This window comes from Pongo pygmaeus, chromosome 8 (genome assembly GCF_028885625.2).
Source record: "Pongo pygmaeus isolate AG05252 chromosome 8, NHGRI_mPonPyg2-v2.0_pri, whole genome shotgun sequence".
In the NCBI taxonomy this organism is placed as follows: Eukaryota; Metazoa; Chordata; class Mammalia; order Primates; family Hominidae; genus Pongo; species Pongo pygmaeus.
Window position 1 is genome coordinate 70,543,309 of NC_072381.2, and position 25,770 is coordinate 70,569,078.

Genomic DNA, 25,770 nt, shown 5'->3' on the forward strand with positions numbered 1-25,770 from the left:
TGCACAAGTTCACTTAGTAATAACATGATGCCTCAGCCTTCCTCTGTTGTAGCCTTCACTGCCCTGAGAGCAAGGGCTAAGGGCCTCCAGGGAGCCCATGACTTGGATCAGGCCACCCACAAGGCCCCCAGAATTCCTGGCTCCCATTGAGTCCTGATACCCTGGTTCCTGACGCAGTCAGACTCTGGGTGTCCTCTGCCCCTCAGCCTAGGAGTCACCTATTAACCCAAGATCCCTAAAGTGCCAGAAAAACCCCTGGAATCTCCAGCTAGACTGGGGTAAACTGAGTAAAATGGCTGTGCTCTTCCACTCCTGTGATCCCTGGTCCTGGCCACGATCACCTCCGCTCCTCCATCACACAGTCACTCACTCACTCATTGGTTTGTCCATTCAGATAAAAGTGCAATAAAACCTTCTCCACGCCCAGCTTTGTGCTAGGGTCTCAGAAACATCAGGGAGAGGTTTGTAGTTTCACTCTGGAGGGCAGAAGAGCCGGAAGAAGAACGAACTGCTTGGTTATCTCAGGCTAGAGGTGATAGCTGAAGGGGCTGTGGACAGTAAGGATTTGCCAGGAAAAAGGAAGGGTCAGGACATTTTGTGAAGTGGGAGGACTTGAGCTGAGCCCTGAGGGATGAGAAGAATTAGGAGGGGAGAGACATTCCAGTGGTGCCAGCAGTGCTGGGTGTGGGTGCAAGAGCAGAGGCACTAGAAGTTAGGGTGCATCAGAGTGTCCTGCAGATATCCAGGCACCAGGGAGGGAGGGCGGGTGCACAGCCAGACGGACAACTGAGGCCCCTGCCGGAGGGGAGCTTGCAGGATGTGCTGTGGAGCACGCCAACAGGTGTTGCCTGCATATCTGTGTGTGTCCCGGGGTAGGGATGTGCTGATCCTGGAGTGTAGTCCTGCACCTGTTGTGTGTGTGTGTGTGTGTGTGTGTGTGTGTGTGTGTGTGCGCGCGCATGCACTCAGGGTGCCTCAGGCTCTGAATCTACAGTTAAACTGGCTCCAGCTTGCCTAGCTCTTGACAATGTCAGATTTCATTCATTCACTCATTTACTCACTCATTCCACAGCTGGGAGTGCCTACCACATACCAAGCCCTGGTCTGGCTGGAGGATGTAGGGTACAAGTCTCTGTCCCCAGATCACTCAAAGGCTGGTGGCTGTGGGCAGACGCAAGCCATAGTAACGTCTATCACGCTGTTAGAGGTAGATCTATTTCTTAGGCTGCGCAGCAATAATAATTTCTCTCCAAAAGGACTGGGGGACGGTAGAACGGGCTTTAAACTGCCGATCAAGTGGAGCTGACTCGCTGGGACACACGCTGGCTCCCCACCCACGGGGCCGGTCTCCGGGAAGCCCCTCCCACGCGGCCCTCGGAGAGGCAGTTCCCCCACACGGCCCCCCGGGGGCGCTGCGCGAGGGGGCGGGTGCCTGGAGCGCTGCGCTGGGGCCGCCCGCAGTGCTCACTCGGTCGCACTCACTCGCGGGAGGCTTCCCCGCGCCGGCCGCGTCCCTCCCGCTCCCCAGCACCAGAAGTTCCTCTGCGCGTCCGACGGCGACATGGGCGTCCCCACGGCCCCGGAGGCCGGCAGCTGGCGCTGGGGATCCCTGCTCTTCGCTCTCTTCCTGGCTGCGTCCCTAGGTAAGGTCGGGGGAGGCGGGGCGCTGGGGAAGAGCTGGAAGAAGACAGCAGACTGGAGTGGGAACTGTGGGATGGGGGCGTCCTGAGAGCCCTCTCAGCCTGTGTGACCGTGCACACCACTCCACCCACCGCCCAGAGGCTGCTGGGACCCCTGGGCAGGGTGCAGTGGCAACTATGCCAAGTGTCCCAGCTAGGCATCGGGCACATCTGCATGCTCTGACAGCTGCCCAAGTGGCAGGCAGGGCTGTCCCCTGAGGGCTGCCTGTCTAGCCCTTCCCTGCCCAGAGAGCCCGGGGCACAGGTAGCTTCTGCAAAGAAGGAGAGGCACAGGGTGCGGGTGGTCAGTGTGTTCTGGTGGATATCACTGGCTTTTGACAGCTGGCATCTTTCTGCCCCTGTAGTCTCAGGGCTCTAGTGTTGCAGAGGACACAGAGGGCGTGGTATGCTCAGCCAGTGCCCCATGCCCCAGCCAGTGAAACCCCTGGCTGAGCCTTGGTGGGCACTGGTCACGGTGGGTCCACTTTCAGACAGAGGCAGCACTGCCCACCTGGTCCCTATTCTAAGGGTCTGATGGCCCAGGAATAAGTGGTCAGCTGATTCCTGCCATCCTAGCAAGGCTGCCACTCAGGAACCAGTGTGGAGTACTGGGGAGGATGTGGGACACTCTTCAGCTCAGCTACGAGCCCCTTCTGGGTCCCTGGATGACTTACGACATCTCTCTGGCCTCAGTTTCCTCAGCTCAAACACAGAAGCCCACACAGGGAAGCACCGCTTTCCCCTTCCAAAGTCCAGACTGTCAGCATGTTCAGATAGTATCCTGGCCCCAACACAGGGGCTCCTGGGCTGGGGGCAGAGGCCCTGGTACCCATGGCCTGGTTGCCTGGTTCTTGCCTGCCCAGAGCTGAAGAGGCTGGATCTCTTCAAAGAGCCTGTGGAACCAAACTTTATGGGGAGGGCCCAGGGAAAGTATGAGTCATGCAGGGACTCGGAGGGAGGCAGGAGGGAGGTGGAGGGCTTGGCACAGGGACCCAATGGGCGGGATGGAACAGAAGGAGAGGGTGATAGGATAAGAGGGAGAGGAGGAGGCTGAACCTGGAAGATACCTTAGCAACCTGGGTGTCCACAGGCCACCGGCTATCTCAGCACTTGGAGGCTGGCCTGGGCCTCTGAGGAGGAGGAGGGCTCCACATGTCACAGACACAGCTGCCCTAAACCCCAGGGTGGATGCTCCTCAAGGTGACAGTCAGAGGGAGGAGGAGAATGGGAGGTGGAATGGACAGTCTCAGCACCAAGGCCATGGCTCATGGCAGGGCATGGCTTCCAGAAGGAACAGAGGACGGTGGCAGGCAGGCAAGCCAGCATCCCACCTGTCATGGGCCACCTGCCCTGCACTGCCCTCCCAGGTGACCCTGTGAGACCCTTCCTGCTTTCTTGCCCACTTCCTGCCCTCACTTGGCTGGGCTGCCCTCTGTTCAGCAGCCCCAATTTGAGAAACATTTCTAGAGATCCAGGGCACAGGGACCCAGCTTGCAGAGCACCCAGTAGCAGAGAGGCCCCAAGAGGAGCTCAGGACGCCTTCCCCTATATTGCTTATATGGCCAGGGGCCTTTACTCCCAGAGGTCTTGGCTACTCAAACAACATGGTACACCAAAGGGTCGTCTCTTCCTGGGCCCAGCACCGGGAGATGATTTAGGCTGGCTGCAGCTTTCCACTGAAAGGAGCCAGAAGCATTTGAATTGCTCTGGGACCTCAGGATTCTGAACTGTGACATGGACACACTATAACAGATATTCACCCAACTTCCTAGGACAGTGTGCACTGAGGGAGATAGCAGATGGGAGGCCTGGCTGCAGGCATGGTCAGCAGGATCTGTAAGTTGAGAAGATTGACCACTAGCCTGCCAAGGTGCTGGGTTGCCCTGGGTATGTTGCCCAGGGTCAAAGCCTTTATGCCAGGGAAGGTGAGATAGAGTGGCCGGGGCCAGCCTGTTCTCCAGCTCTTGGGGTTGGACCAGCACTGAGGAGAATGGTAGTGACGAATGTGGTGTTCAGAAGCCCAGGAAACACCAAAGATACCCCTTTCCCGGGCCTGACTCAGGGTGAGATGGGTGGAGGGGTACACTTAGGGACCAGGACCCAGCAGATCTCAAGGGTAGCAGAGCCTCTTCTTCCCCACAGACATTCCCAGGACCTGAGGCAGTTACTGTCCTTGCCCTGTCCTCACAGGCTGACTCAGGACTCCCAACCTCTGGGACTAGCACATTTAAGTTCATAGAAGTGCACTGGGGCTAGGGACGAGAGACCCCATCTTCTCCTTCACAGCAAACCAGGCTGCAGGGCCTTGTTGAGTAACCCAGTGCTGCAAGCCTCTGACGCAGCAATGGTCAGCTCTTAGGAAATCCACAACCCACTGCCCGGAGGCTCTGGAGTAGAGAGGAACAGCCTTGAGGCCAGTCCCTGACATGAGGGGTCATCTATCCAATGCCAGGGACACCCAAGGGCCAGCAATACTGGGAGCCCCTTGCTGAACTGTACTGGTTGTTCATGCTTCCTCCCAAGTAGGGCAAAGTTTCCGCTGGGGTCTGACCTTCCTGGGAGAGGGTAGTCCAGGCAGGAGTGTGCTGCTGAGACACTAAAGGGGCCACCTCCCTATCCACACACAGTGTATGGGGTGTTAGGCCTGAGCAGATGAAAGGAAGAAAGGGATCCTCAAGGAGAACCTGTTGGCAGTGAGCGAGCCCCACATACCAAACTTGAGGCCCCAGGCTTTAGCCAACCAATGACCCAGGGTCAGTCTGGTCTCCCAGGGGAGGATGGGCCAGGGATCAGCACTGTGGCTTCCAGTGGCCCCACAGATGCCCTTAGCAGCGGTCCCAGCATGCCTGTGTACGGCGAAGCCAGGGACCTGCATGCCAGGGCTTCTGTACAGCCCCTTGCTTAACTCTTGGGCTTTGTGAGTCACTCAGACCTAGGCTCAAATCCCAAGATGGCCATTTACTGCTCTGTGATATTGGACAAGTTATTCAGCATCCCTGAGCAAGTTCCCCTACCTCTAAAATGGGAAGATGACACCACCTCCCTTGGAGGGCTACTGTGAAGAGCCAATGAACGAACACTTAACACAGCACCCGGCTCCTCGTGAATACTGTGTAATATTATGGTATATCTTGGCTTCTGCAGGCCACATGCCATTGGCTTTCTATCTAAGCTCCTTGCTCTCTACAGGGCCTAATGGAGTGCCCAGGGCCTGGGAAGGTATTGGTGAGCTTCACTGGGACTAGATTCTCCAAAGCCTGGAGTGTGAAGGGTACATGGGCTGCGTCCAGCTACCTGTGAGCCCCTGTAGGCCCTCACAGTCTGAAATGCCCATGGAGGTGCCTGCAGGTTCTCCTCTTAAAGTTGTCAGGAGATGGGGACATTGCAACTTGAAGGCAAGCCTGGCCCTGGGTTTGCTTATCTTGGTGGAGCTTTCTTGCATCTGATCTTTTTACATTCAGTCCATTCACTTTGGCTGGCCATCACCAAAGACAAAGACAGTGGCCACCATCTTTCTCATCAGTAATCCAGTAATGAGGTTGCTCTGCTACTTACCAAGCCAAGCAAGCCCATTCCTTTAGCCTTTCTGCGTAGCATCTTATTTCCCATGGGGACCTGGGGTCAAACCCTGCCTCTGCTGTTCACTCATCATGGGAACACAAACACACACTTCCCCTTTGTCTGTGCAATGGACAGGTTGGGTGACGTGGTCTCAGTGAGGCTGACCACCCTCCCCTGAAGGGTAATTCCATGACGGTGTTTCCCTAGCTTCAGTCATTTGCTTATCACCTTTGTGATCTCTGCAGTGTCTGCATTTCATAATATTTACTTATTTTTTCTTTAAATCTACTCATTCTTTTATTTGAGTATGTAGATTTTTAAAAGGAAACTTTTTATCGCTGTCATTAGTGGAAAGCCAGTATCACTTGTCATAAATAGAACACAACCATAAAAGAACGTAACAGGAAAACCATATAAGGGTATTAAATTCTAGTTGGAAACTTTAGCCTGGGAAGGCTCGGAGTCTGAAAACTGCTGCTTTCCCTTGCAAAAAATTAAAATAAAATAAAATTTAAAAAGAAAAGGAGATTAGCAAGTGAGAGAAAGATGTTTTAGAGACATATTAGCATCAAACTGAGACTTTCTCTTTGATGTAATCAGGACTGAAATAATTGAAAAGGGAATAACCTCTTCTATGTATGATTCAATGTTGTTTAATGTAAAACCAAAAGTAAAACTATGTGGTAGACGTGGCCAGGCAAACTGGGCTTTCATTGGTCACGACATTTGTCCGTCTTCAGGAAGGAGGTGGGGCCTCCAGTCAGTCCGCAGCTACCTCTAGTCTCTAGAGAGTAGTCAGATGGCACCAGACCTCCAGAGGCTGACTACCTGGGTTCAGATCCTGATACCATCACTTATTAGTTGTGAGGCTGTGGGCAAGATACTAATCTCTCTGTGCTTCCGTTTTCTCATCTGTAAAATGGAGATGATACTAGTACTTACCTCATAGGGTGGAAGGATTACATAAACTAATCCATGTAAAAGTGTTTAGAATGAGGCCAAGCACCGTGGCTCATGCCTGTAATCCCAGCACTTTGGGAGGCTGAGGTGGGAGGATCTCTTGAAGCCAGGAGTTTCAAGCCAGGCGACCAGCCTGGACAACATAACGAGACCCCATCGCTACGAAAAATTTAAAAATTAGCTGGGCATAGTGGCATGTGTCTGTAGTCTTAGCTACTTGGGAGGCAGGGGTGGGAGGATAACTTGAGCCCATGAGTTCAAGGTTACAGTGGTCTATGATCTCATTGTCACTGCATTCCAGCCTGAGTGAAGAGCAAGACCCTAGCTCTCTAAAGAAAACCAACCAAACAGCCGGGCACAGTGGCTCACTCCTGTAATCCCAGCACTTGGGGAGGATGAGGCGGGTGGATCACATGAGGTCAGGAGTTCAAGACCAGCCTGGCCAACGTGGTGAAACCCCGTCTCTACTAAAAATACAAAAATTAGCCAGGCGTGGTGGCGGGCGCCTGTAGTCCCAGCTACTCGGGAGGCTGAGGCAGGAGAGTTGCTTCAACCTGGGAGGTGGAGGCTGCAGTGAGCCGAGATCATACCACTGCATTCCAGCCTGGGCAACTGCACTCCAGCCTGGGCAACAGAGCGAGACTCTGTCTCAAACAACAACAACAACAGCAAAGCCAGCCAAACAAACAAGCACTTAGAATGATGCCTGGCACAGAGTAGTAGGGGGCAAAAAGACTTGAGCTGGACCCGGAGGACATCTTCACGGCATAGAAGCGTGAGGGTGGCTCGCTGGAGCCGGGAGCCTGGGCTGCACACAGTCCTCCTCCAAAAGGGCCTGGGGAGTCTGGGAGGGGTTCATCCACAGAAGCATCCACGGGCCAGGACCTCTGGCCAGCTGCCTAGGCCCTCCCCGGGGAGGCATGCTAGCCTCCAGCTCCAGCCCCGGATGCACGGAGGCTTTCCCAAGGTGCTGGAAGTGCCGCTTCCTTCAATAGAGCCTGGCTTCCCCTTCCCAGCCCCCCTGGTCTGATGTGAATGGACACTTCCTGCGGGGTCAGGTATCAATAAACACATCTGAGATGCCCTTTGTCCTCACTGGCCAGAAAGCCCCAGGGCAGACTTGCTGGCTTCAGGCCCTGAGCCTTTGCCTTGTGACGCTTCCTTTCTTAGCCTTGGCAGACCCAGTCCTGATTGATCCATGCCTCTGTTTCCCTCTGCATCTTGATAAAGACAGAACATAGTCTTTTCCTACAGCCCCAGCCCCAGCCTGTGGACCATCCCGGGGATGGGACCTGGCGGGGAGCTGGAACCAGGTCCCATTCTCTTTGGGATGTCCTGTGAGACCAAGGACGGGACCTTTTGCATCTAGTGCAGGGCCAGCCACAGCAGGCAATTAATAACTGTTTACTTGACAACCCCTAGCAGCTGGTCAGAGTTCAGCTGTTTGGGTGGGGCTTCCTAGGCCCGACTAACCAAGCTTGGGGCCCACCTCCAAAGGCTAGGGCGTTGCCTTGGCGACTGTGGGCTAAGCTCACGCCCCGTCATGAAAAATACACAGGCCTGTCCACACCCACACACACCCATCCCGTGCACACTCACAGGGGTCACCCGGGGCCTGCTGGGTGGAGAGAGGTGAAGGTCACAAAAACTGGCATTCTGAGAAGATGCCAACAAGAGCTCCTTTCCCTTGTACTGGGACAGAAACATCTGAGGGTGCCACAGCTAGAAATCACAGGCACAGGTCCAGGCCCAAGTTCTGAGCAGACGCCCTTGATGGAACTCTGCGTCCCCACAGCCTCCCTGCCTGGGCCTGGCCCATGTTAGGACCTTGGTAAATATTTGCGGAATGAAAGAATGATGTTTTCAGCTTGGGTCTGAGGCAGAGCAGGAATGTTGCACGGAGGGCGTGGAGGTCAATGCACGGTCAGTTCATTTTTTCTAAATAGCTGAAGGATGAGGCATCAGCCCCGCCTGCCCACTGGAGGGTTCTGGAGAGGTGGGTGGCTCTTTCTGTCTGCAGTGCTGGCCTGTCCAAGGTGTGAATCTCAGCTCAGTCACACAGCGCTGTGTGGCCTTGGGCAAGTCACTTCTCTGAGTCTGTTTCCTCATCTTTAAAATGGGGATGATACCACCCATGTTGGGGGTGTTATGAGAATTAAATATGACAGGCATAAGATGCTCAGCAAGTGCCTAGCACATAATGCATGGTCATAAGACAGCTCTTCCCTCCTGCCCAGAGGATTTTAGAGCTGGAGGGGGCCTCTGAACATGGGGCAGCCCTCAGGTTAAGATGAAGAAAGGGAGGCTCAGAGAAGGGTGGGATCTGCCCAGGGGCACACAATGAGGGCACAGCTAAGTGGACACTGAGGCCCCAGGACGTTGCAATCCAAGCGAGAGTTTTACTCTTGAGACTCAGGCTTTCCCAGGTTCACGGCACTCTTCCTCTAGGTGGCCCTGCCTCCTTACCTAGTGGCAGGTGGCGGGTGGGGGGCGGGGGGCGCTGGGTCTTGACAGCAGCACGGCAACCGGACGGTTCCCGCCTGGCACATGCTCAGGCCCAGGCCCCGGGTCATTTTCCTGTCCCACATGCTTTTGGCCACCCTGGAGCCAGGGGCTTTCCTCCCCACCCACTTTCCCCGGTCTCCGACAATGACCCAGGTGTCCGAAAGGATCTGCTCCTGACAATAAGCAACATCCTCTCGCCAAAGAATTGTAATTTTAGCCAGGCTGCACAGCTTCCCTGAAAACACACATGCATGTGCACAGATGTGGAGTCCGCGGGGCATGTGCAGGCCCCTCCGCGTGCTGTGCGCTGCCCCTCTCCCCCATGCCATGCCTTCGAGTGTCCTCCTAACGACAGGCTGCCGTGGGCCTTGTCCTAGCTGGAGTCTCAGACACAGTAAATGGGGTGTTTTCTGGCCTTCCCTCCCTCCCCAGGACAAATCCCCGTGGACCCTTTGTTTGTCCTGTCCCTCTGGTTTGTCCTGGACCCTCTCCTGTCTGGCTCTCTTGCTTGAAACTGAGCATCCTCCCCTGCTCCCCAAACTTGAATCCTGGGACAGCTTCTCCTTTTTTCTAAAAGGGGAACAACTCCTTTGGGACCTGTGGGATGGGTGGCCAGTGTATGAGGGGTGGGGAAGTGTGGGGGATTGAGCAATGCCCCCTCTCCCATACTCCCTGAACTCTGCTTTCTCTCTGATGTACCCACCCCACTGTGCATTTCAAGGAAGTTTCCTCCAGGGGGAGAACATCCCTTCCCCACTGCTGCGGGTGCTATGGGTACAATCCTGGAGTCATTAACCCCATTGCTTAGACCCTGAGGGCTCCCAGCCTGGTGCCCTGCCCCACCTTGTTCACAGGGACACTCAGGCCAACAACCACGCTAGCCCCACTTGTCCACACCTCTGTCCACTTGAGGGCCCCCAACCCCACCCAGCTCAGCTTTGCGTGTCTTGCTTTGGCTGCCAGCTCTACTCTGCCTGCCCTGCCCTACCCACCTCTGGCCTGCAGCCCCGCATCTGCTGAGCCAGCCCTTCGGCCAGCCCCCAAGTTGTGTGTGCTGGTGGTAAATACTACCATAGCTGAAGCTGGAGCTGAATTCAGCTCCCAGCCCTGGGGTGGCTCTGGGGTAGGAGGTGATGTCAGGCAAAGGGAGAAAGGGGCAGAAGCTGGGAGAGGTGCTGGTGGGACCTGCCACATGGCCTGCTGGGGAAGGGGGCAGCACAGGGCCCCCTTGGGGCAGGTTTTGTTTCTTCCTGGGAGCACATGGGAGAGCCCTTTCCCTAGGTCCTCCTCACTTCTGTTTCCCAGCAGAGCCATATTTTGCAGCTACACCCACCCCACTCAGGTGTGAAGGGGAAGTCCAGGCCAGCACGGACAAAACCAGGGGCATAGCCAAGCTTCCTGGGGCTCCTTTTCCACTGAGCCTGCTGCAGGGGTAAGGGCAGTGGGTTAGCAGTCAGAGGAGAGTTGGCTAGTCTCTGCACTGCCAGGCTTCCCCTGGGGACCCTGGGTGGATCATCTCCTCTCTTGAGTCTGTGGGTCAGATTTGTAGCATAGTGGGTTTGGGCAGTACAGTCCCACGCCAGCTAGCCCAAGGAGCCACACTCATTCATCACAAACTCAAATGTCCATAGGACCAAGAAACCATGGTGAGAGAGTGAGGCAGGCCAGGTGGAATTATTAGGGAGTAGTTCGGACTGTGGCAAACTGGAGTGCTGGTGCCCCCCAAAAGCTGCTACTGAGCCCCAGCTGACAGTTGCCCTGTGGGAAAGCTGGTTTAGCGTTATCTTCTGATTTCCTAAGGAGAGCTGGAAGTCAGAATTTTCATGTCAAATTGCTGGTTTTTAAATGTTGCCATCTCAAGAAAATTAAAAAGATTTTGAGGATCCAATGAAATATGTGTGAAGGCTGGATGTGGCCTGTGGGCTTCCAGTTTCTGGACTTTTTTCATCAGTATAGTGTCTATGTGCCTGAGTTTAATTCTAGCTCTAGCACTTGCTTGCTGTGTGATCATCAGTGAGTTACGTAAGTTCTCTGTGCCTTAGTTTCTTCATCAGTGAAATGGGAATAAAAACAATACCTTATGGCATTGTTAGATATGCCCATGAAACCCTTAGCACAGTGCACAACACATGCTGTGTCTTCTTATTACGGTTCTGCCTAGATCCTGCATTACCTGAAGTCCCCCATGGTCCAGGCTTTGAGATCATACCCTCTGGAACTTTGGAACTTCAATTCAACTACTTTCCCTTTCTGGGTCTCTGTGTTTCTGCCTGAAAAGGAGACCTGTATCTTGCCAAAGAAGTTCTGAAATCTCTGCTCACCCTGACAATGACTCCAAATATCTGAGGCTCCCAGACTTGGCTCTCTGCCTAAAACTCCACTCCTGCAGACATGCCGTTTGTGGCTTTGGTGCCTTTGGAGACTCTCCTTTAAACACAAGCGCCCCAGGATCGGATCACAAGTTGTTATCAGTCATTCACACCTTAGCAGGAAAGACTTTAAAGCTGGCTTCTCCATCCCACTGTGCTTCTCACTCCTAGGAGGCACTTCTTGACTTGCCGAATGAATTAGAGACCTGTCTAGCTCCCAAGTACCAAGCACTGACTACTCGCATGGCACTTACAGAACACTTCATGTGAATTATTACTAACCCTTGCCTCAACTCTGCCAGGGAGATGTTTTCATTTCTGGGAAAAACATCTGTGAGTGAGGAGTCGGGGCTCAGCGTCTAAGTGGCTCACAGCTGCTGGTCCAATGCAGGCTGCCCGGCTCCAGAAGCCCCACCAGCCTGCCTCCCTCCTGGCTGGGCAAGGCTTTCAGCTCTTCCAGTGGGTCCCAGCCTGCCGCCGAGGGTCCTGGGCTCTAAGGGCAGGGAAGGGGCATCTGAAGGAGGATGTGGCGTTATCTTGGTTCTGGGCAATGCCCCTGGCTGGGGCAATGAAAAGGATGTATCAGTTTGGATTCTGTACATAGTTCTAACCCTCCTTCCCTCTCTGCTAGACCCACAACTGCCTGACATGCCATTTAAAATAAAAATACCACTGGCCGGGCGTAGTGGGTCACACTTGTAATCCCAAGACTTTGAGAGGCCGAGGCAGGAGAATTGCTTGAAGCCAGGAGTTCAAGGCCAGCCTGGGCAACAGAGGGAGACCCCGTCTCAAAAACAAATAAATAAATAAAAATAAAAATAACACCAACGCATAATAATTGTAGCTATCCCTCAGATATCTGCAGAGGGCATTAGAGCTCACATCTTGTGTTCTCGTCTTTCCCTCATCTAGTCCTCTCGCAACCCTGCATTGTAGCCAAGAGTTTTCTCACTGCACAGATGAGGAAACTGAGGCTCATACAGTTAGATAGAAATGTGGCCTCTAGCCCATATTCTGTTTTCAAAAGCTCATGGTTTTGAGGGTCAACCCGATTAAATGCTGGAGGATTAGGATAAGGCAAAGTGGACCAGGGAATTGCTTCATCTGCTTGCTGAAAAAAATCAAACAGAACTAGACAGTTTTCTAAGGTTGGCTGGAAGGACGTGCATGGATGAGATGACCTTTCATATATTCTCTGTCCCGGTCCTTCAGACACTGGGTTTTCCCGTTTTCACACTATCTTGCCTAGGACACCCTTTCTCCTGGCTGAAATCCTATCTATGCACCAAGTCCAAAGACTCTCCCTCCTTCAGGAAGTCCCTGACTGTCCCCAGAAGGCTGTTTCTTCCCTCCTCCAAGTGCCGTGAGGGCTGGCGCTGGATTGCCTTTGCCACGGGGTTCTGCTGTCGGGAATGCAGGCCTCATCTGCTCAAGGGGAGGCCATGCATTCAGCATGCAGGTGAGATGCAGCACCTGGCCCAGGCCTTGCACACGCAGGTGCTCTCTTAGTGCTCCCTGGCGAGGATGGGAAGGCATGTTCAGTCCTAGGAGTAGGAAGGGGCAGAGGTGTTGATGGCCCCTACAGAGTGGCCAAGGACAAGGAGCTGCTGTTCGAAACAGCCTTCCTGCTCCCCAACCTGCCTCCCACCCAACAGGTTGTGCATACGCTCTACTGGGAAGAGGGACACACCCGACTGCATCGCTGCCCTCCGAGTCTCTCCCTGCCCTGTCCAGCATCCAGGAGCACCCCTAGTTGGGGAAGCTTCTGTGGCTCCCCCAACAACAGCCTAGGATGGAGTGGGGTTTGTGAACAAATGCAGAAGGCAGTCTTAGGGAGGTCAGCTGACATGCCCCGGGCTTGCAGCTGGGAAGTAGCAGAGGCTAAGGTTCTTCCCCGCTCTGGGGTTGCCAGGAGTAGCGCTGGATCAGTCAGGTGACAGGGCTCTCCTCTTTCTGAGCAGGTCCGGTGGCAGCCTTCAAGGTCGCCACGCCGTATTCCCTGTACGTCTGTCCCGAGGGGCAGAACGTCACCCTCACCTGCAGGCTCTTGGGCCCTGTGGACAAAGGGCACGATGTGACCTTCTACAAGACGTGGTACCGCAGCTCGAGGGGCGAGGTGCAGACCTGCTCAGAGCGCCGGCCCATCCGCAACCTCACGTTCCAGGACCTTCACCTGCACCATGGAGGCCACCAGGCTGCCAACACCAGCCACAACCTGGCTCAGCGCCACGGGCTGGAGTCGGCCTCCGACCACCATGGCAACTTCTCCATCACCATGCGCAACCTGACCCTGCTGGATAGCGGCCTCTACTGCTGCCTGGTGGTGGAGATCAGACACCACCACTCGGAGCACAGGGTCCACGGTGCCATGGAGCTGCAGGTGCAGACAGGTGAGGGCATCCTGCACGTGACAGCCTGGCGTGTGTGGAGGGCTGCCTGTCTGATGGTGTGACCATTCATGATACTGTGCTGGGCAGAGTGTGAGGCTGCATGGGTAACACTGGCACTCCAGGGAGAGTGTGGGTGAGATGGGGTGGTCAAAGGTGTGTGGAGTGTGGGTGTGTAGTTAGCTGGAGTGATGGAGACGGAGGGTGTACCTGGCTCCATTTGTGACAGTGAGACTTTTTAATGTGTGAGGCTGTAGGTACCTGGGCTGGGAGTGTGACTGCTCATGATGACATCATGGCTGCTGTGGGTTAAGGCATCAGCGGGACTGATTGGTGCCCTGGGGCATGACTCAGTGGATGGCTGAATAGCTGTTGGGGAATATATATGTGTGTGTGTCTGTCTGTTCAGGTGAGAGTGCAAGGGCCCGTGGTTCGGATAGAGGTGTGGGCACCAGCGGGTATCCACATGCCCCTGGGAGTGGCATGAAAATGGGCAGGGTGAGAACACGCCCATTTTCATGGTGTGTGTGGGTGCACATGTGTGCAGGCTGCCACTGGGCCAACACTGCCGAGTAGGCACTAGCGTGAGAACCTGGGGCGGGAGGGGGACACTGGCCTGGACAAGCCTCCCTGGCCTCCTGGGCCTGACACCCACCTAAATGGCCCTTCTGTTTGTTCCCACAGGCAAAGATGCACCATCCAACTGCGTGGTGTACCCATCCTCCTCCCAGGAGAGTGAAAGTAAGGGACCATCCTCTTGCCCCTTTTGGGTTCTCTGTTCTCTTCTGTCCTCATCCTGTACCCAGACCCTGTTTGGAACTCTGGCCTCATCACCCCAAGCCCTCAGAACCCCCCGGTCCTCCTCCTCTGCTGCTGCACATCCCTTCTGCTTCCTCCTTTGTGCAGTCCCCAGAAGCCCACTCCCCTTCCATCTGCTCTGGAGTCTCTGCTCCTCTTGACTCTCTGGGGTGGCTGTGCCTTGGCAGTGACCTTTGGCCAGGGGAAGTGCCTCAGGACAGGCACTGGGTGGCCCAGGCAGCTAAGTGCCGCCCTGCCCACCAGCCCCCTATGGCTTGGGAAGGCTGGGGGTCCTCTTGGCCTAGAATTCAACTACTTCAGATTTCTGTGTTCTGTGTTTCTATGTTCTTCAGATTTTCTCTGTTGCAGGGGAGGGAGAAGGAAGAGGTTCAGGAAGGGGAACACAACTACCTTTCCTGAGTTCCCACTGTGCTGGGCACTGGACTAAGTCTTTTTAAGTATTATTATCTCAGGGATATATATATATATATTTTTTTTGAAACACAGTTTCACTCTGTCACCCAGGCTGGAGTGCAGTGGCGCGATCTGGGCTCACTGCAACCTCTGCCTCCCGGATTCAAGCGATTCTTCTGCCTCAGCCTCCCGAGTAGCTAGGATGAGATTATAGGCATGCACCACAATGCCTGGCTAATTTTTGTATTTTTAGTGTAGACGGGGTTTCACCATGTTGGCCAGGCTGGTCTCAAACTACTGACAAATGATCTAACTGCCTTGGCCTCCCAAAGTGCTGGGATTACAGGTGTGAGTCACCATGCCTGGCCTCAGGAATGTTTTTTTTTTTTTTTTTTTTTTTTGAGAAAGACTCTCACTCTGTCACTCAGGCTGGAATGCAGTGGTGCAATCATAGCTCACTGCAGCCTCAAACTTCCAGATGCAAGTGATCTTCCTGCTTCATTCTCCCAAGTAGCTGGGACTACAGGCACGCATCACCATGCCTGGTGAATTTTTAAAAATTATTTTTGTGGTTAGGTGCGGTGGCTCACGCTTGTAATCCCAGCACTTTAGGAGGTCAAGGCAGGCAGATCACTTGAGGCCAGGAGTTTGAGACCAGCCTGGCCAACATGGTGAAACCCCATCTCTACTAAAAATACAAAAATTAGCCAGGCATGGTGGTGCACGCCTGTAGTCCCAGCTACTCAAGAGGCTGAGGCAAGAGAATCGCTTGAACCCAGGAGTCAGAGGTCACAGTGAGCCGAGATCGCGGCACTGCACTCCAGCCTGCTGATAGAGCAAGACTCCATCTCAAAAAAAAAAAACAACCCAAAATTTGCCTGGCATGGTGGCAGGCATCTGTAATCCCAGCTACTCGGGAGACTGACATGAGAGCTGCTTGAACCTGGGAGGCAGAAGTTGCAGTGAGCCGAGATCACACCACTGCACTCCAGCCTGGGTGACAGAGCGAGACTCTGTCCCAAAAAAACAAAAAAATCACTTTTGGTAGAGATGCACTCTCGCTATGTTGCCCAGGCTGGTCTTGAACTCCTGGGCTCAATTGATCTTCCCACCTTGACCTCCAAAGTGCTGGGATTACAGGTGTGAGCCACTACGCCTAGCCTCAGGGAATTCTTATAAGAACTCTATGAAGTAGGCATCACCATCTTCTCTGTATCCATGGAAAGAGAGGCCTAGAGATGTATGCTAACTTGCCCAAGCTCACATAGCCCAGGGCAGCATAGCTGGGATCTGGCTGCAGGCCTGCTTAGCTCTGCATACTCACCTTCTTCCCAGCTTGGGGCAGTGCAGTGCATAGCAGTTAGCCCCCCGGTGCTTGCCAGAGAGGTGCCCTACAGGGTAAGGGGGCACTGCCCTAAGGGTGCCTGGTGCTGAGAGGTTGGGTGAGAATACCCAGCAGCTTGGAGACAAAACGCAAGGGCACCTCCCTCTTCTGAGAAGAGGTCTTGGCTTCCACACCCCTCTATACCCTGTATGTGTCAGACATCCAGTGGGGACCAGCCCCTGCTAGGCCCTGGAGATACAAAGGCATCCAGGAGGACATGCACGAGGACCTAAGCCAGAATGGGGATCAGCTAAACCACGGCCCCAACCAAACCCAACTCAAAGGCTACAGTGACTTTTTACTCAGCTACCCTTTTTTCAAACCGACAAACAGGCCAAGAGCAAAATTAGAACATGCATTTTGGTCAGAGCCATGTTGGTCAGGCTGGTCTCGAACTCCTGGGCTCAAGTGATCTACCTGCCTTGGCTCTCCAAAGTGCTGGGATTACAGGATTGAGCCACTATGCCCAGCCCCAGTGCCAGCCTCTTAATGTTATCCTTGGGAAGTAAGAGTGTAGCTTGACTATGAGATAACATGAAAGTACAAGTTAGCCTGAGGTAGGGGAATGAGACTAGAGAAGTTGGTGCCCAAGGAGCTCCTGCATTGCTGAGGGGCTGTGGTTTCTCAGTGAGCTCAGAGAAGGGGTCTAGGCAGCTCATCTCCCTTTGAACTTCTTCCCACCCCCCAGCGCAGCAGAATATGCTGTCTGCTTTCACCCAGCTTCCTCCCTGGGAAACCAGGCAGCCCAACCCTCAGCAGCCGAACTCCCCCCTCCATATATCCCCGTGGGCTACCAGGCAGGCCCTGGACAAAGGCTGCCAGAGCAGGCCAGGCCCCTCCCATCCCACCCTGCTGTGTCAGGGCCTGGCACACTCCTTAGTGCGGTGTCGGCAGCTACCTCTGCCAGCGCCTGATCACCTTCCCAGGATAAGCCTGGCTCTGGATGGTAAGCGAGTATGCCTGCCCTTCCCTGTAAGTGCCAGCCCAGGCACTGGCCATGCTTGCGGTATGGGGTGGGGAACTGTGGCGAGGCTGAGCTCTGCAGAGATGCCTACGGCTCAGAAAGCAGCTGGATCCACAGACTTGTCCCCAGACTTCTGCACCCCTCTGCCCCAGCCTCAACTCAGCCCAGGTTGTAAGGAAGCCCCAGGCTCTCAAAGTGAAATTAAGTCCTGATCTGCTAGAGGGTCCACACAGGGGAAATCTCCACCTGGGGACAGAAGTTAGGCAGGGATATCTGGCTGAGCTCACCCTCCAAAGGCAGATAGGGAACAGGTTATCAATGAGCACCTGGCAAAGCTCACCAAGTGTTGCTTACTAGCCGTCCAGAGACCTGCTTTGATCACTAGAAGAGAGTGCTTTGCAACTGGCTTCTCAAATATTGCCCACAATAAGGTCCTTTGATGGGGGTTTTGAAATACTGAGGTGTCTGGGTTATAGAATGTCTTTACTTTCAATATTCCACGTCAAAATGCAGCCTTGCTAAGATCTGCAGGGAACCTGCTGTAATGTGGAGCGGAACTTGCTTCGTAATTAGCATAGCAACTGTTCCTGTACCAGTGGGTACTTCTAAAGTGCCTGAAAACAGTTTGTTCTCATTTGCAGTATGAACAAACCTCCGGAAAGCTTGTTTACACTGTCGGATTGTAGAGCAAAACAAAAACAGCCTTTATTCCCAAACAAATAGCGGAAAGGCAACATTTAGACCACAGCCATCTACCTCTCAGAGCTCTTTGGGGCAAAGTTGACACTGTGACAAGGTATCCCAGCCCATCTTTTGGCCCTGGGAAAGGCTAAAATTGGGAAGGAAATGCGTTTATGTTGGTTGTGGTTCTGAGGGCACGTCTGTTCCCAGCTAAACTCCTGCAGTCAGCAGATGCCCTGAAATAAATCAAACCTCCTCATGCTGTTGGCACAGCGAAGCTTCGTGGTACCACCTTTTTGGAGGGCAATTTAGCAATAGCCTAAAAGAAAATGCACATACTCTTTGGCTCAGCACTTTGACCGCTAGGAATTTACTACAGATTTCCTTGCTGAGTGAGCCAGGCTGCGTGCACACGTTCATTGCTACATTATTAGTTATGCTGAAAATGGAAACAAGGAAACAACGTGTCTACCAACAGGGGACGGCTTCAATAAATTTAGTGGGAGCCATGTGATAAAACTCTAAGCAGAATGAGGTAGGTGAGACAGAGAGATGTCCAAGCTGTGCTCAGTGGGAAAAGCATTGTTATATGATGCTGCGTCTGTTGTATTTGCAGGGAATATAACTAGGACCACAACACAAAAACCGGCACACAGGGATGATCTCTTCAGAGGGGGTCTTGGTACAAGGGGAGGAGGAGATTTGAATATTTTTTAAACTTGTACTGTTTTTGGTAATTTAATAAGTTTAAAATTGAAAAACATTGTACAAGGATTCACGTTTTTCTAGTTCTCACCCCGGGTGTTTCTCCTGTGACTTGTGTGGCGAGATCAAGGGGTCCCAGAGGCCCCATCCCAGAGCTAAGGAGTCTCTGGGATGAGTTGGGGCTTTTTATCTATTATGATAAAACATACATAATGTAAAATTTGCCATTTCAACCATTTTAAGCCTACAGTTCGGTGGCATTAATTACATTCACAATGTGCAACCGTCACCGCTGTCTATTTTCAAAACTTTTTCATCACTTAGGCTTCTTTTGACCTTGAGCTCTGTGGCATGGGGTCTGCGAAGGCCCTGCTCTCCCTTTTCAGAGAACAACCTGTAGCCAAGGGTGTTCCAGCTGTCCCTTGTGGGCTGGGATGAGGACTCTGTTCCCTCTCTTGCCTGGAGCTGCCTGAGCTGTAGGTGACAGGTCTTGTTTCTGTGTGCTCCAGGCGCATATGGCGGCACGCACAGGGCTCTCTTTGAAAGGAGAACCGCCTTATCTTCCATGCCTCTGTAGGTTGCTGGGGGTCTAGCTGTGGGACTCTGGGGAAAGGCGGGTCTCCTGCTGCCTGGCCTTCCCTCTCTGGGCCTCAGTTTCCGCTCAGGAGGAGCAATGGGAATGGGGCTTCACCTTGGCTACCTCTCTACCCTTTCAGACATCACGGCTGCAGCCCTGGCTACGGGCGCCTGCATCGTAGGAATCCTCTGCCTCCCCCTCATCCTGCTCCTGGTCTACAAGCAAAGGCAGGCGGCCTCCAACCGCCGTGAGTATTCCTACCTGCCTGGGGTGGGTGGACGGTGCAAGTGACCTGCTCCAGCCCCCAGTTCAGCCCCTGGGATTAGCAACGGCACCATGCAGGCACAATTCCTTTCCATTTGAGAGTTGGGAGCTGCTGCGCTTCCCGCCAGGAGCTGGGCAAAATGGCCGAGAGAAAGGAGGCATGCCATTTCTGGGGGCCAAGTGCCCACCAGCCCCTTTGGCTCCCAGGCAGTGCTGGCTCGGCACTCAATACATGTCTTCTGAATGAATGATCATACGGAGTAGCTCAAGTTGCTTTATAAAAATGCTGCCACTCAGAGATCCTTGGGGGACCTGTTTAAGGTATGGGCGTGCTTGTTTTATAATTAGTAGCAATTGTTTGGACAAAAAATGACCTTTGGAATATCAGAAGTGGAAGGGGTCTTACAGATAACTTAGCTCAACCCTTTCTTTTTCCAGATGAGAAGGCTAAGATCAGTGGGGCTACATAACTGACTGAATGTTACATAACTTAGTAAGTGGCAGAGCTAGGACTCAATCTCAGAGTTTTCAACGCATGCTCTTTCCAGGGAATAGAAGTCCACCATATAATAAAAATGCTCTCACTTACTCCTCATTGCAACTCCAAGAATTTGGTCCTACCATTTTACCCATTTTACTGACGGGCAAATGGAGGCACAGAGGGGTTAAGTAACTTGCCTAAGGAACCACACAGCAAATAAGTGGTGTGGCTGGGCTTTAAGTCATGGGCACAAGCATCTTTCACCTCCCATCCTGGCCAGGTGACAGTGCCCCTTGCCTAGTTCCTGACCCTGCCCATGAGTCTTGGTTAGTCTGAGTCCTCCAAGAAGGGGCTAGGGAGTTTTTTAGCCTTGCCTCCCCTCCCTGGCCTCTTCCCCTCTGCCTGGCTACAGAAGTAACTGAGAAAGGATTGCTCTGGTGCCAGGTGGCTTTTGGCTCACAACTTATTTCCTGTGGCCGGCCCTTAACAACTTGTCATGCCTCCCTCCCCTCATTCCTGGGGGCCCCCACATGAAGCCCCATAGGGGGTCACTCGGGGGCTGTGGCCACCTTACCCTTGCTCTCAGAACTCCCCTATTCCTCTCCTAGAACCCACCACAACCTACCTGCAGGAATACCCATGGCTGGGGGTGGGAAAGGGCAGGTAAAGGGCTTGGAACGGAAGAGCAACGCCGGGCAGCAGGGCAGGGGGAGCAGGCGTTGCTGTGCCCTCCCTGGTGGAAGGCTGGCCCAGAGAGCCTGCTCAGGAGGGAGGCACTCTCAGGAAAAAAAGAAAAGGAAAGGGCTGGGAGCCTTGAGGAGGGCAGTTTGCTGGAGAGGCCAACAGGTGTGGATTTCCTGCTTTGGACTGAGCCTCAGTTTCCCCAGCTCTAAAATGGGACCAACAACCCTCACCCCAAAGGGTGGCGCAGAGGATGAGATGAGGGAGTACCCGTGTGCACCTGCATGAAGCCTGACCCATGAGTCGGCCGTAAGCAATAGCCATGATTCGAATAGTTTTCAGGAACTTTTGGGTAACTTCCCTGTGTTTGTTCTGTTGTTGTGCCCCTCCCCCACCATCTGTTTCCCCATCGTAATCAGCAGTAAAGCTCCTTAAAACGAGAAGCATCTGTGGGAGGACGTGGGGTGCTGCATGAAAGAGGGAAGTTGGGGTCCATGCATCTAATTGGTGGCCAGTTTGGGGGGTGGGGTGTCCCAAGGCTGAGGCAAGCGGCAGCAACTTGGATGAGAAGCAGAAAGTGAGTGAAGTGGCTGGGAAGTGATCGGGGACTTGCACCTTGTAAGGTTTCCCTGAGAGATGTCCCCTAGAATGCCACCCTATTAGGCAATGTAGGGGATGGGACAGAGAGGACCAGGAGCCCTCTAATTAGGAACTGACCTTAAACACTCCCACCCAGTAAGTCATGGCTAAAGACCAGAACCTGGCAAATGTTCAAACAAGAGACATCAGTTAGCAAATTCAGGAGCTGACCTTTACTCGATACTGAAATCCTGAAGACCTGACGCTGTGTAAGTCAAGACATAGGAGAAAGTGCTGGCTGCCTTTGGTCTCCTGAAGGCAAATAGTGTTCTTACACGCTTGGAAAATGCAGATAGAGTTTCATTTATCAGTCGTCAAAATGGGCCCCTCATGGAGGCCCCATCTGCTGGACAGACACGCAGATCGCTGCTGGACAGCACCCATGTGAAAAGAAATGGAGTCCGGAGCTGTGCAGGGCCCTCCTGGGCCCACTCCTGTTCCCTGCAGGGCATCTGCCAGCAGAGGCAGGGATGTTGTATGGGGAAGCCTTCCCTTCCATGACCAGCTTCTCTGTCTGTCTGTCCCTAGGTGCCCAGGAGCTGGTGCGGATGGACAGGTAAGGCCCATGGAGACCTTCTTGAGAAAACTTCCTGGGCCGGCTATCCAGGAAGAGATACTTCTGTGCAGTAGGGGCCCTGTTTAGCTGCCTAGAGCAGCTGGTCAGAAGAGCCTCTGCCATCTGCTGCTGAAGCCTGCACATCTGTGCAGATTGGCTGTTCTCCTGCCACCCCCACTCGGCAGGCTGAGCTCTGATTCTGCTCAGATGTGTCATGCACCCACCTTCAGGTCTCAGTGGCCAGCCTGGGCCAGGATGGGGACAGGGAGGAAGCACTGTCTGGGGCAGACAGTAAGACATGCAAAGGAGGCCAGCAGGCCCAGCCCCAGCCACAGCCCTTGCGCTGTGCCTCCTGCCTGCAGAGAACTCCAAGGAGAAAGTTGTTAGGCCGCTGCAGGCCACAAGGGCAGAGGCTGAGGGGTCCCAGAGTGGTGCAGTGGGCTGGGTCTAGGGGCAGAGGGGATGGGGACTGTGTATTGGTGTGCTCTGGGCAGGAAGCTGCCATGCAGCCTGGACTGGAGGATGTGTTCAGGGAACCCAAGTTCCTGCCCCGGTACCTGCAACACCAAACACAAAGCTCCTCTAGGTGTTTGAAAGGGATGATCTTCAAGACAGGTTGAAGGAAGTCCTGCTTGCAACCCACCTAGAATCTAAGAGTTGCAGGGGTCTTCAGAAGTTATCCCACTCCCAACTGGGAAGAGAAGAGAACCCCTCCCCTCAGCTCAAGACAGGCTTTGGGGATGTTCAATCCTAATGCCATCAACTCTATTGACCAAAGAGAAACTTGTCCCCAAATTCATGAGGCTGAAGTTCTGGAAGTGTCTGTGATTTTTGGCTTCCTGGCTGTGCCCAGGGTTGATAGTCAGACCACAGGGAGGAGCTGGGGTCTGTTCTGGTGGGCCCTGATGCCCTCAGCTCAGGACAGGTGGGCAGATGCAGCCCATGGCCTTTGCTCTGTGGGTCTGGCTCCTGCCTTCTTGCTTGGAGATGCTGCTGAGGCTTGGGGATGGGGATGTAGGTGAGAGGAAGGGAGGAGAGAAAAGCCGGGGGCAGGGAGGGCAGAGTTCACGCTCCGGACAGCACAGATGACCTTCCATTCTGGTTCTGTGGCAGCAACATTCAAGGGATTGAAAACCCCGGCTTTGAAGCCTCACCACCTGCCCAGGGGCTACCCGAGGCCAAAGTCAGGCACCCCCTGTCCTATGTGGCCCAGCGGCAGCCTTCTGAGTCTGGGCGGCATCTGCTTTCAGAGCCCAGCACCCCTCTGTCTCCTCCAGGCCCTGGAGACGTCTTCTTCCCATCCCTGGGTAAGTGTTTCCTGACCTTCACAGCACCATGACCTGCAAGGTCATGACCTCATGGCCTGCAGGGCGTCGGCCTCACTCCCTACCCTCCCTGAAGAGTTCCACAGCCTCATGGAGTGGGGTTGAGGGGTGAGGGACACAGGAGCCCCCATTCACTTTGCTTCTCCTTTTTTTGCAGACCCTGTCCCTGACTCTCCAAACTTTGAGGTCATCTAGACCAGCTGGGGGACAGTGGGCTGTTGTGGCTGGGTCTGGGGCAGGTGCATTTGAGCCAGGGCTGGCTCTGTGAGTGGCCTCCTTGGCCTTGGCCCTGGTTCCCTCCCTCCTGCTCTGGACTCAGATACTGTGACATCCCAGAAGCCCAGACCCTCAACCCCTCTGGATGCTACACGGGGACGCTGGATGGCTCAGCCCCTGTTCCAAGGATTTTGGGGTGCTGAGATTCTCCCCTAGAGACCTGAAATTCACCAGCTACAGATGCCAAATGACTTACATCTTAAGAAGTCTCAGAATGTCCAGCCCTTCAGCAGCTCTCGTTCTGAGACATGAGCCTTGGGATGTGGCAGCATCAGTGGGACAAGATGGACACTGGGCCACCCTCCCAGGCATGAGACACAGGGCACAGTGGAGAGACTTCTCCCCCATGGCCGCCTTGGCTCCCCCGTTTTGCCCGAGGCTGCTCTTCTGTCAGACTTCCTCTTTGTACCACAGTGGCTCTGGGGCCAGGCCTGCCTGCCCACTGGCCATCGCCACCTTCCCCAGCTGCCTCCTACCAGCAGTTTCTCTGATGATCTGTCAACAGGTTAAGTCAATCTGGGGCTTCCACTGCCTGCATTCCAGTCCCCAGAGCTTGGTGGTCCCGAAACGGGAAGTACATATTGGGGCATGGTGGCCACCATGAGCAAATGGTGTCTTGGGCAATCTGAGGCCAGGACAGATGTTGCACCACCCACTGGAGATGGTGGTGAGGGAGGTGGTGGGGCCTTCTGGGAAGGTGAGTGGAGAGGGGCACCTGCCCCCCGCCCTCCCCATCCCCTACTCCCACTGCTCAGCGTGGGCCATCGCAAGGGTGCCACACAATGTCTTGTCCACCCTGGGACACTCCTGAGTATGAAGCGGGATGCTATTAAAAAGTACATGGGGAAACAGGTGCCAACCCTGTAGATGGATTGTAAGAGCCAGTTTAAATCCGCACTCTGCTGCTCCTTCCCCACCCCCGCCTTCCGCTCCATACAATCTGGGCCTGGTGGAGTCTTTGCTTCAGAGCCACTCAGCTAGGTGGGGGTGATGTTCCCATCTCCTGCTTGTGGGCATGCCCTGGATTTGTTTTTATACACATAGGCAAGGGGAGTCCTTTGTGGAATTGTGATTGAAGGATTTTAAAGCAGGGAAGGAGAGTGGGGGGCATCTCTGTACACTCTGGGGGTAAAACAGGGAAGGCAGTGCCTGAGCATGGGGACAGGTGAGGTGGGGCTGGGCAGACCCCCTGTAGCGTTTAGCAGGATGGGGGCCCCAGGTACTGTGGAGGGCATAGTCCAGCCTGGGCATTTGTCTCCTAGCAGCCTACACTGGCTCTGCTGAGCTGGGCCTGGGTGCTGAAAGCCAGGATTTGGGGCTAGGCGGGAAGATGTTCACCCAGTTGCTTGGGGGGTTGGGGGGATGGAAAAGGGGAGAAACTCTAGGCTGCCTGGCAGCAGTGAGCCCTGGGCCTGCGGCTATAGCCAGGGAACCCCACCGGGACACATGGCCCTGCTTCTAAGCCCCCCAGTTAGGCCCAAAGGAATGGTCCACTGAGGGCCCCCTGCTCTGCCTGGGCTGGGCCAGGGGCTTTGAGGAGAGGGTAAACATAGGCCCGGAGATGGGGCTGACACCTCGAGTGGCCAGAATATGCCCAAACCCCGGCTTCTCCCTTGTCCCTGGGCGGAGGAGGGTCCCTTCTTTTATTCCCTCTCGTCACCACAATGCTTGATGCCAGCTGCCATAGGAAGAGGATGCTGGCTGGGCATGGTGGCACACACCTGTCATCCCAGCACTTTGCAGGGCTGAGGTGGGAGGACCGCTTAAGCCCAGGTGTTCAAGGCTGCTGTGAGCTGTGTTCGAGCCACTATACTCCAGCCTGGGGACGGAGCAAAACTTTGCCTCAAAACAATTTTAAAAAGAAAGAATGAAGGAAAGAGGGTGTGTTTTTCACAATTCATCAGGGCCTTCTGTCCCTGGAGTCGAAGGACAAGCCCACAGCCCAGATTCTGGTTCTCCCAACTCAGGAAGAGCATGCCCTGCCCTCTGGGGAGGCTGGCCTGGCCCCAGCCCCCAGCTTCTGACCTTGAGGCAGAGACAACTTCTAAGAATTTGGCTGCCAGACCCCAGGCCTGGCTGCTGCTGTGTGGAGAGGGAGGCGGCCCGCAGCAGAACAGCCGTCGCACTTCCTCCTCAGCTTCCTCCGGTGCGGCCCTGCCCTCTCTTCTCTGGACCCTTTTACAACTGAACGCATCTGGGCTTCGTGGTTTCCTGTTTTCAGCGAAATTTACTCTGAGCTCCCAGTTCCATCTTCATCCATGGCCACAGGCCCTGCCTGCAGTGCACTAGGGACGCCCTCCCTGCTGCTGCTGGGGAGGGGCAGGCTGCTGGAGCTACCCTTTGAGTTGCCCGGGATGGTGGTGCCTCTGATGCCAGCCCTGGTGGCTGTGGGCTGGGGTGCATGGGAGAGCTGGGTGTGAGAACATGGCGCGCCTCCAAGGGGTGGGAGGAGCACTACGGGCTGGGGCAGGAGGCTCCTGGAGCGCTGGATTCATGGCACAGTCTGAGGCCCTGAGAGGGAAATCCATGCTTTTAAGAACTAATTCATTGTTAGGAGATCAATC

At 54.4% G+C, this 25,770-nt stretch overlaps 2 protein-coding genes across 2 annotated transcripts in view; one reads left to right on the forward strand and one right to left on the reverse strand.

The window, feature by feature from the left end:
* Window positions 1–25,770, reverse strand: part of LOC129006861 (cadherin-23) — a 76,765-nt gene that overhangs the window by 40,990 nt on the left and 10,005 nt on the right. The gene's annotated exons all lie outside the window — the stretch shown is intronic.
* On the forward strand, window positions 1,064–24,072 carry VSIR (V-set immunoregulatory receptor). The gene is made up of 7 exons (XM_054437082.2): window positions 1,064–1,643; window positions 13,036–13,464; window positions 14,146–14,202; window positions 19,124–19,231; window positions 21,578–21,605; window positions 22,719–22,912; window positions 23,088–24,072. The coding sequence occupies exons 1-7, from the start codon at window positions 1,562–1,564 to the stop codon at window positions 23,123–23,125; spliced, it is 936 nt and encodes a 311-aa protein (XP_054293057.1). The 5' UTR covers window positions 1,064–1,561; the 3' UTR covers window positions 23,126–24,072.

Coding starts and splice junctions, on each gene's coding strand:
- VSIR (XM_054437082.2), top strand. CDS start 1,562: ATGGGCGTCCCCACGGCCCCGGAGGCCGGCAGCTGGCGCTGGGGATCC. Junction 14,203..19,123: donor CTCCTCCCAGGAGAGTGAAA/GTAAGGGACCAT, acceptor CTACCCTTTCAG/ACATCACGGCTGCAGCCCTG. Junction 19,232..21,577: donor GCAGGCGGCCTCCAACCGCC/GTGAGTATTCCT, acceptor GTCTGTCCCTAG/GTGCCCAGGAGCTGGTGCGG.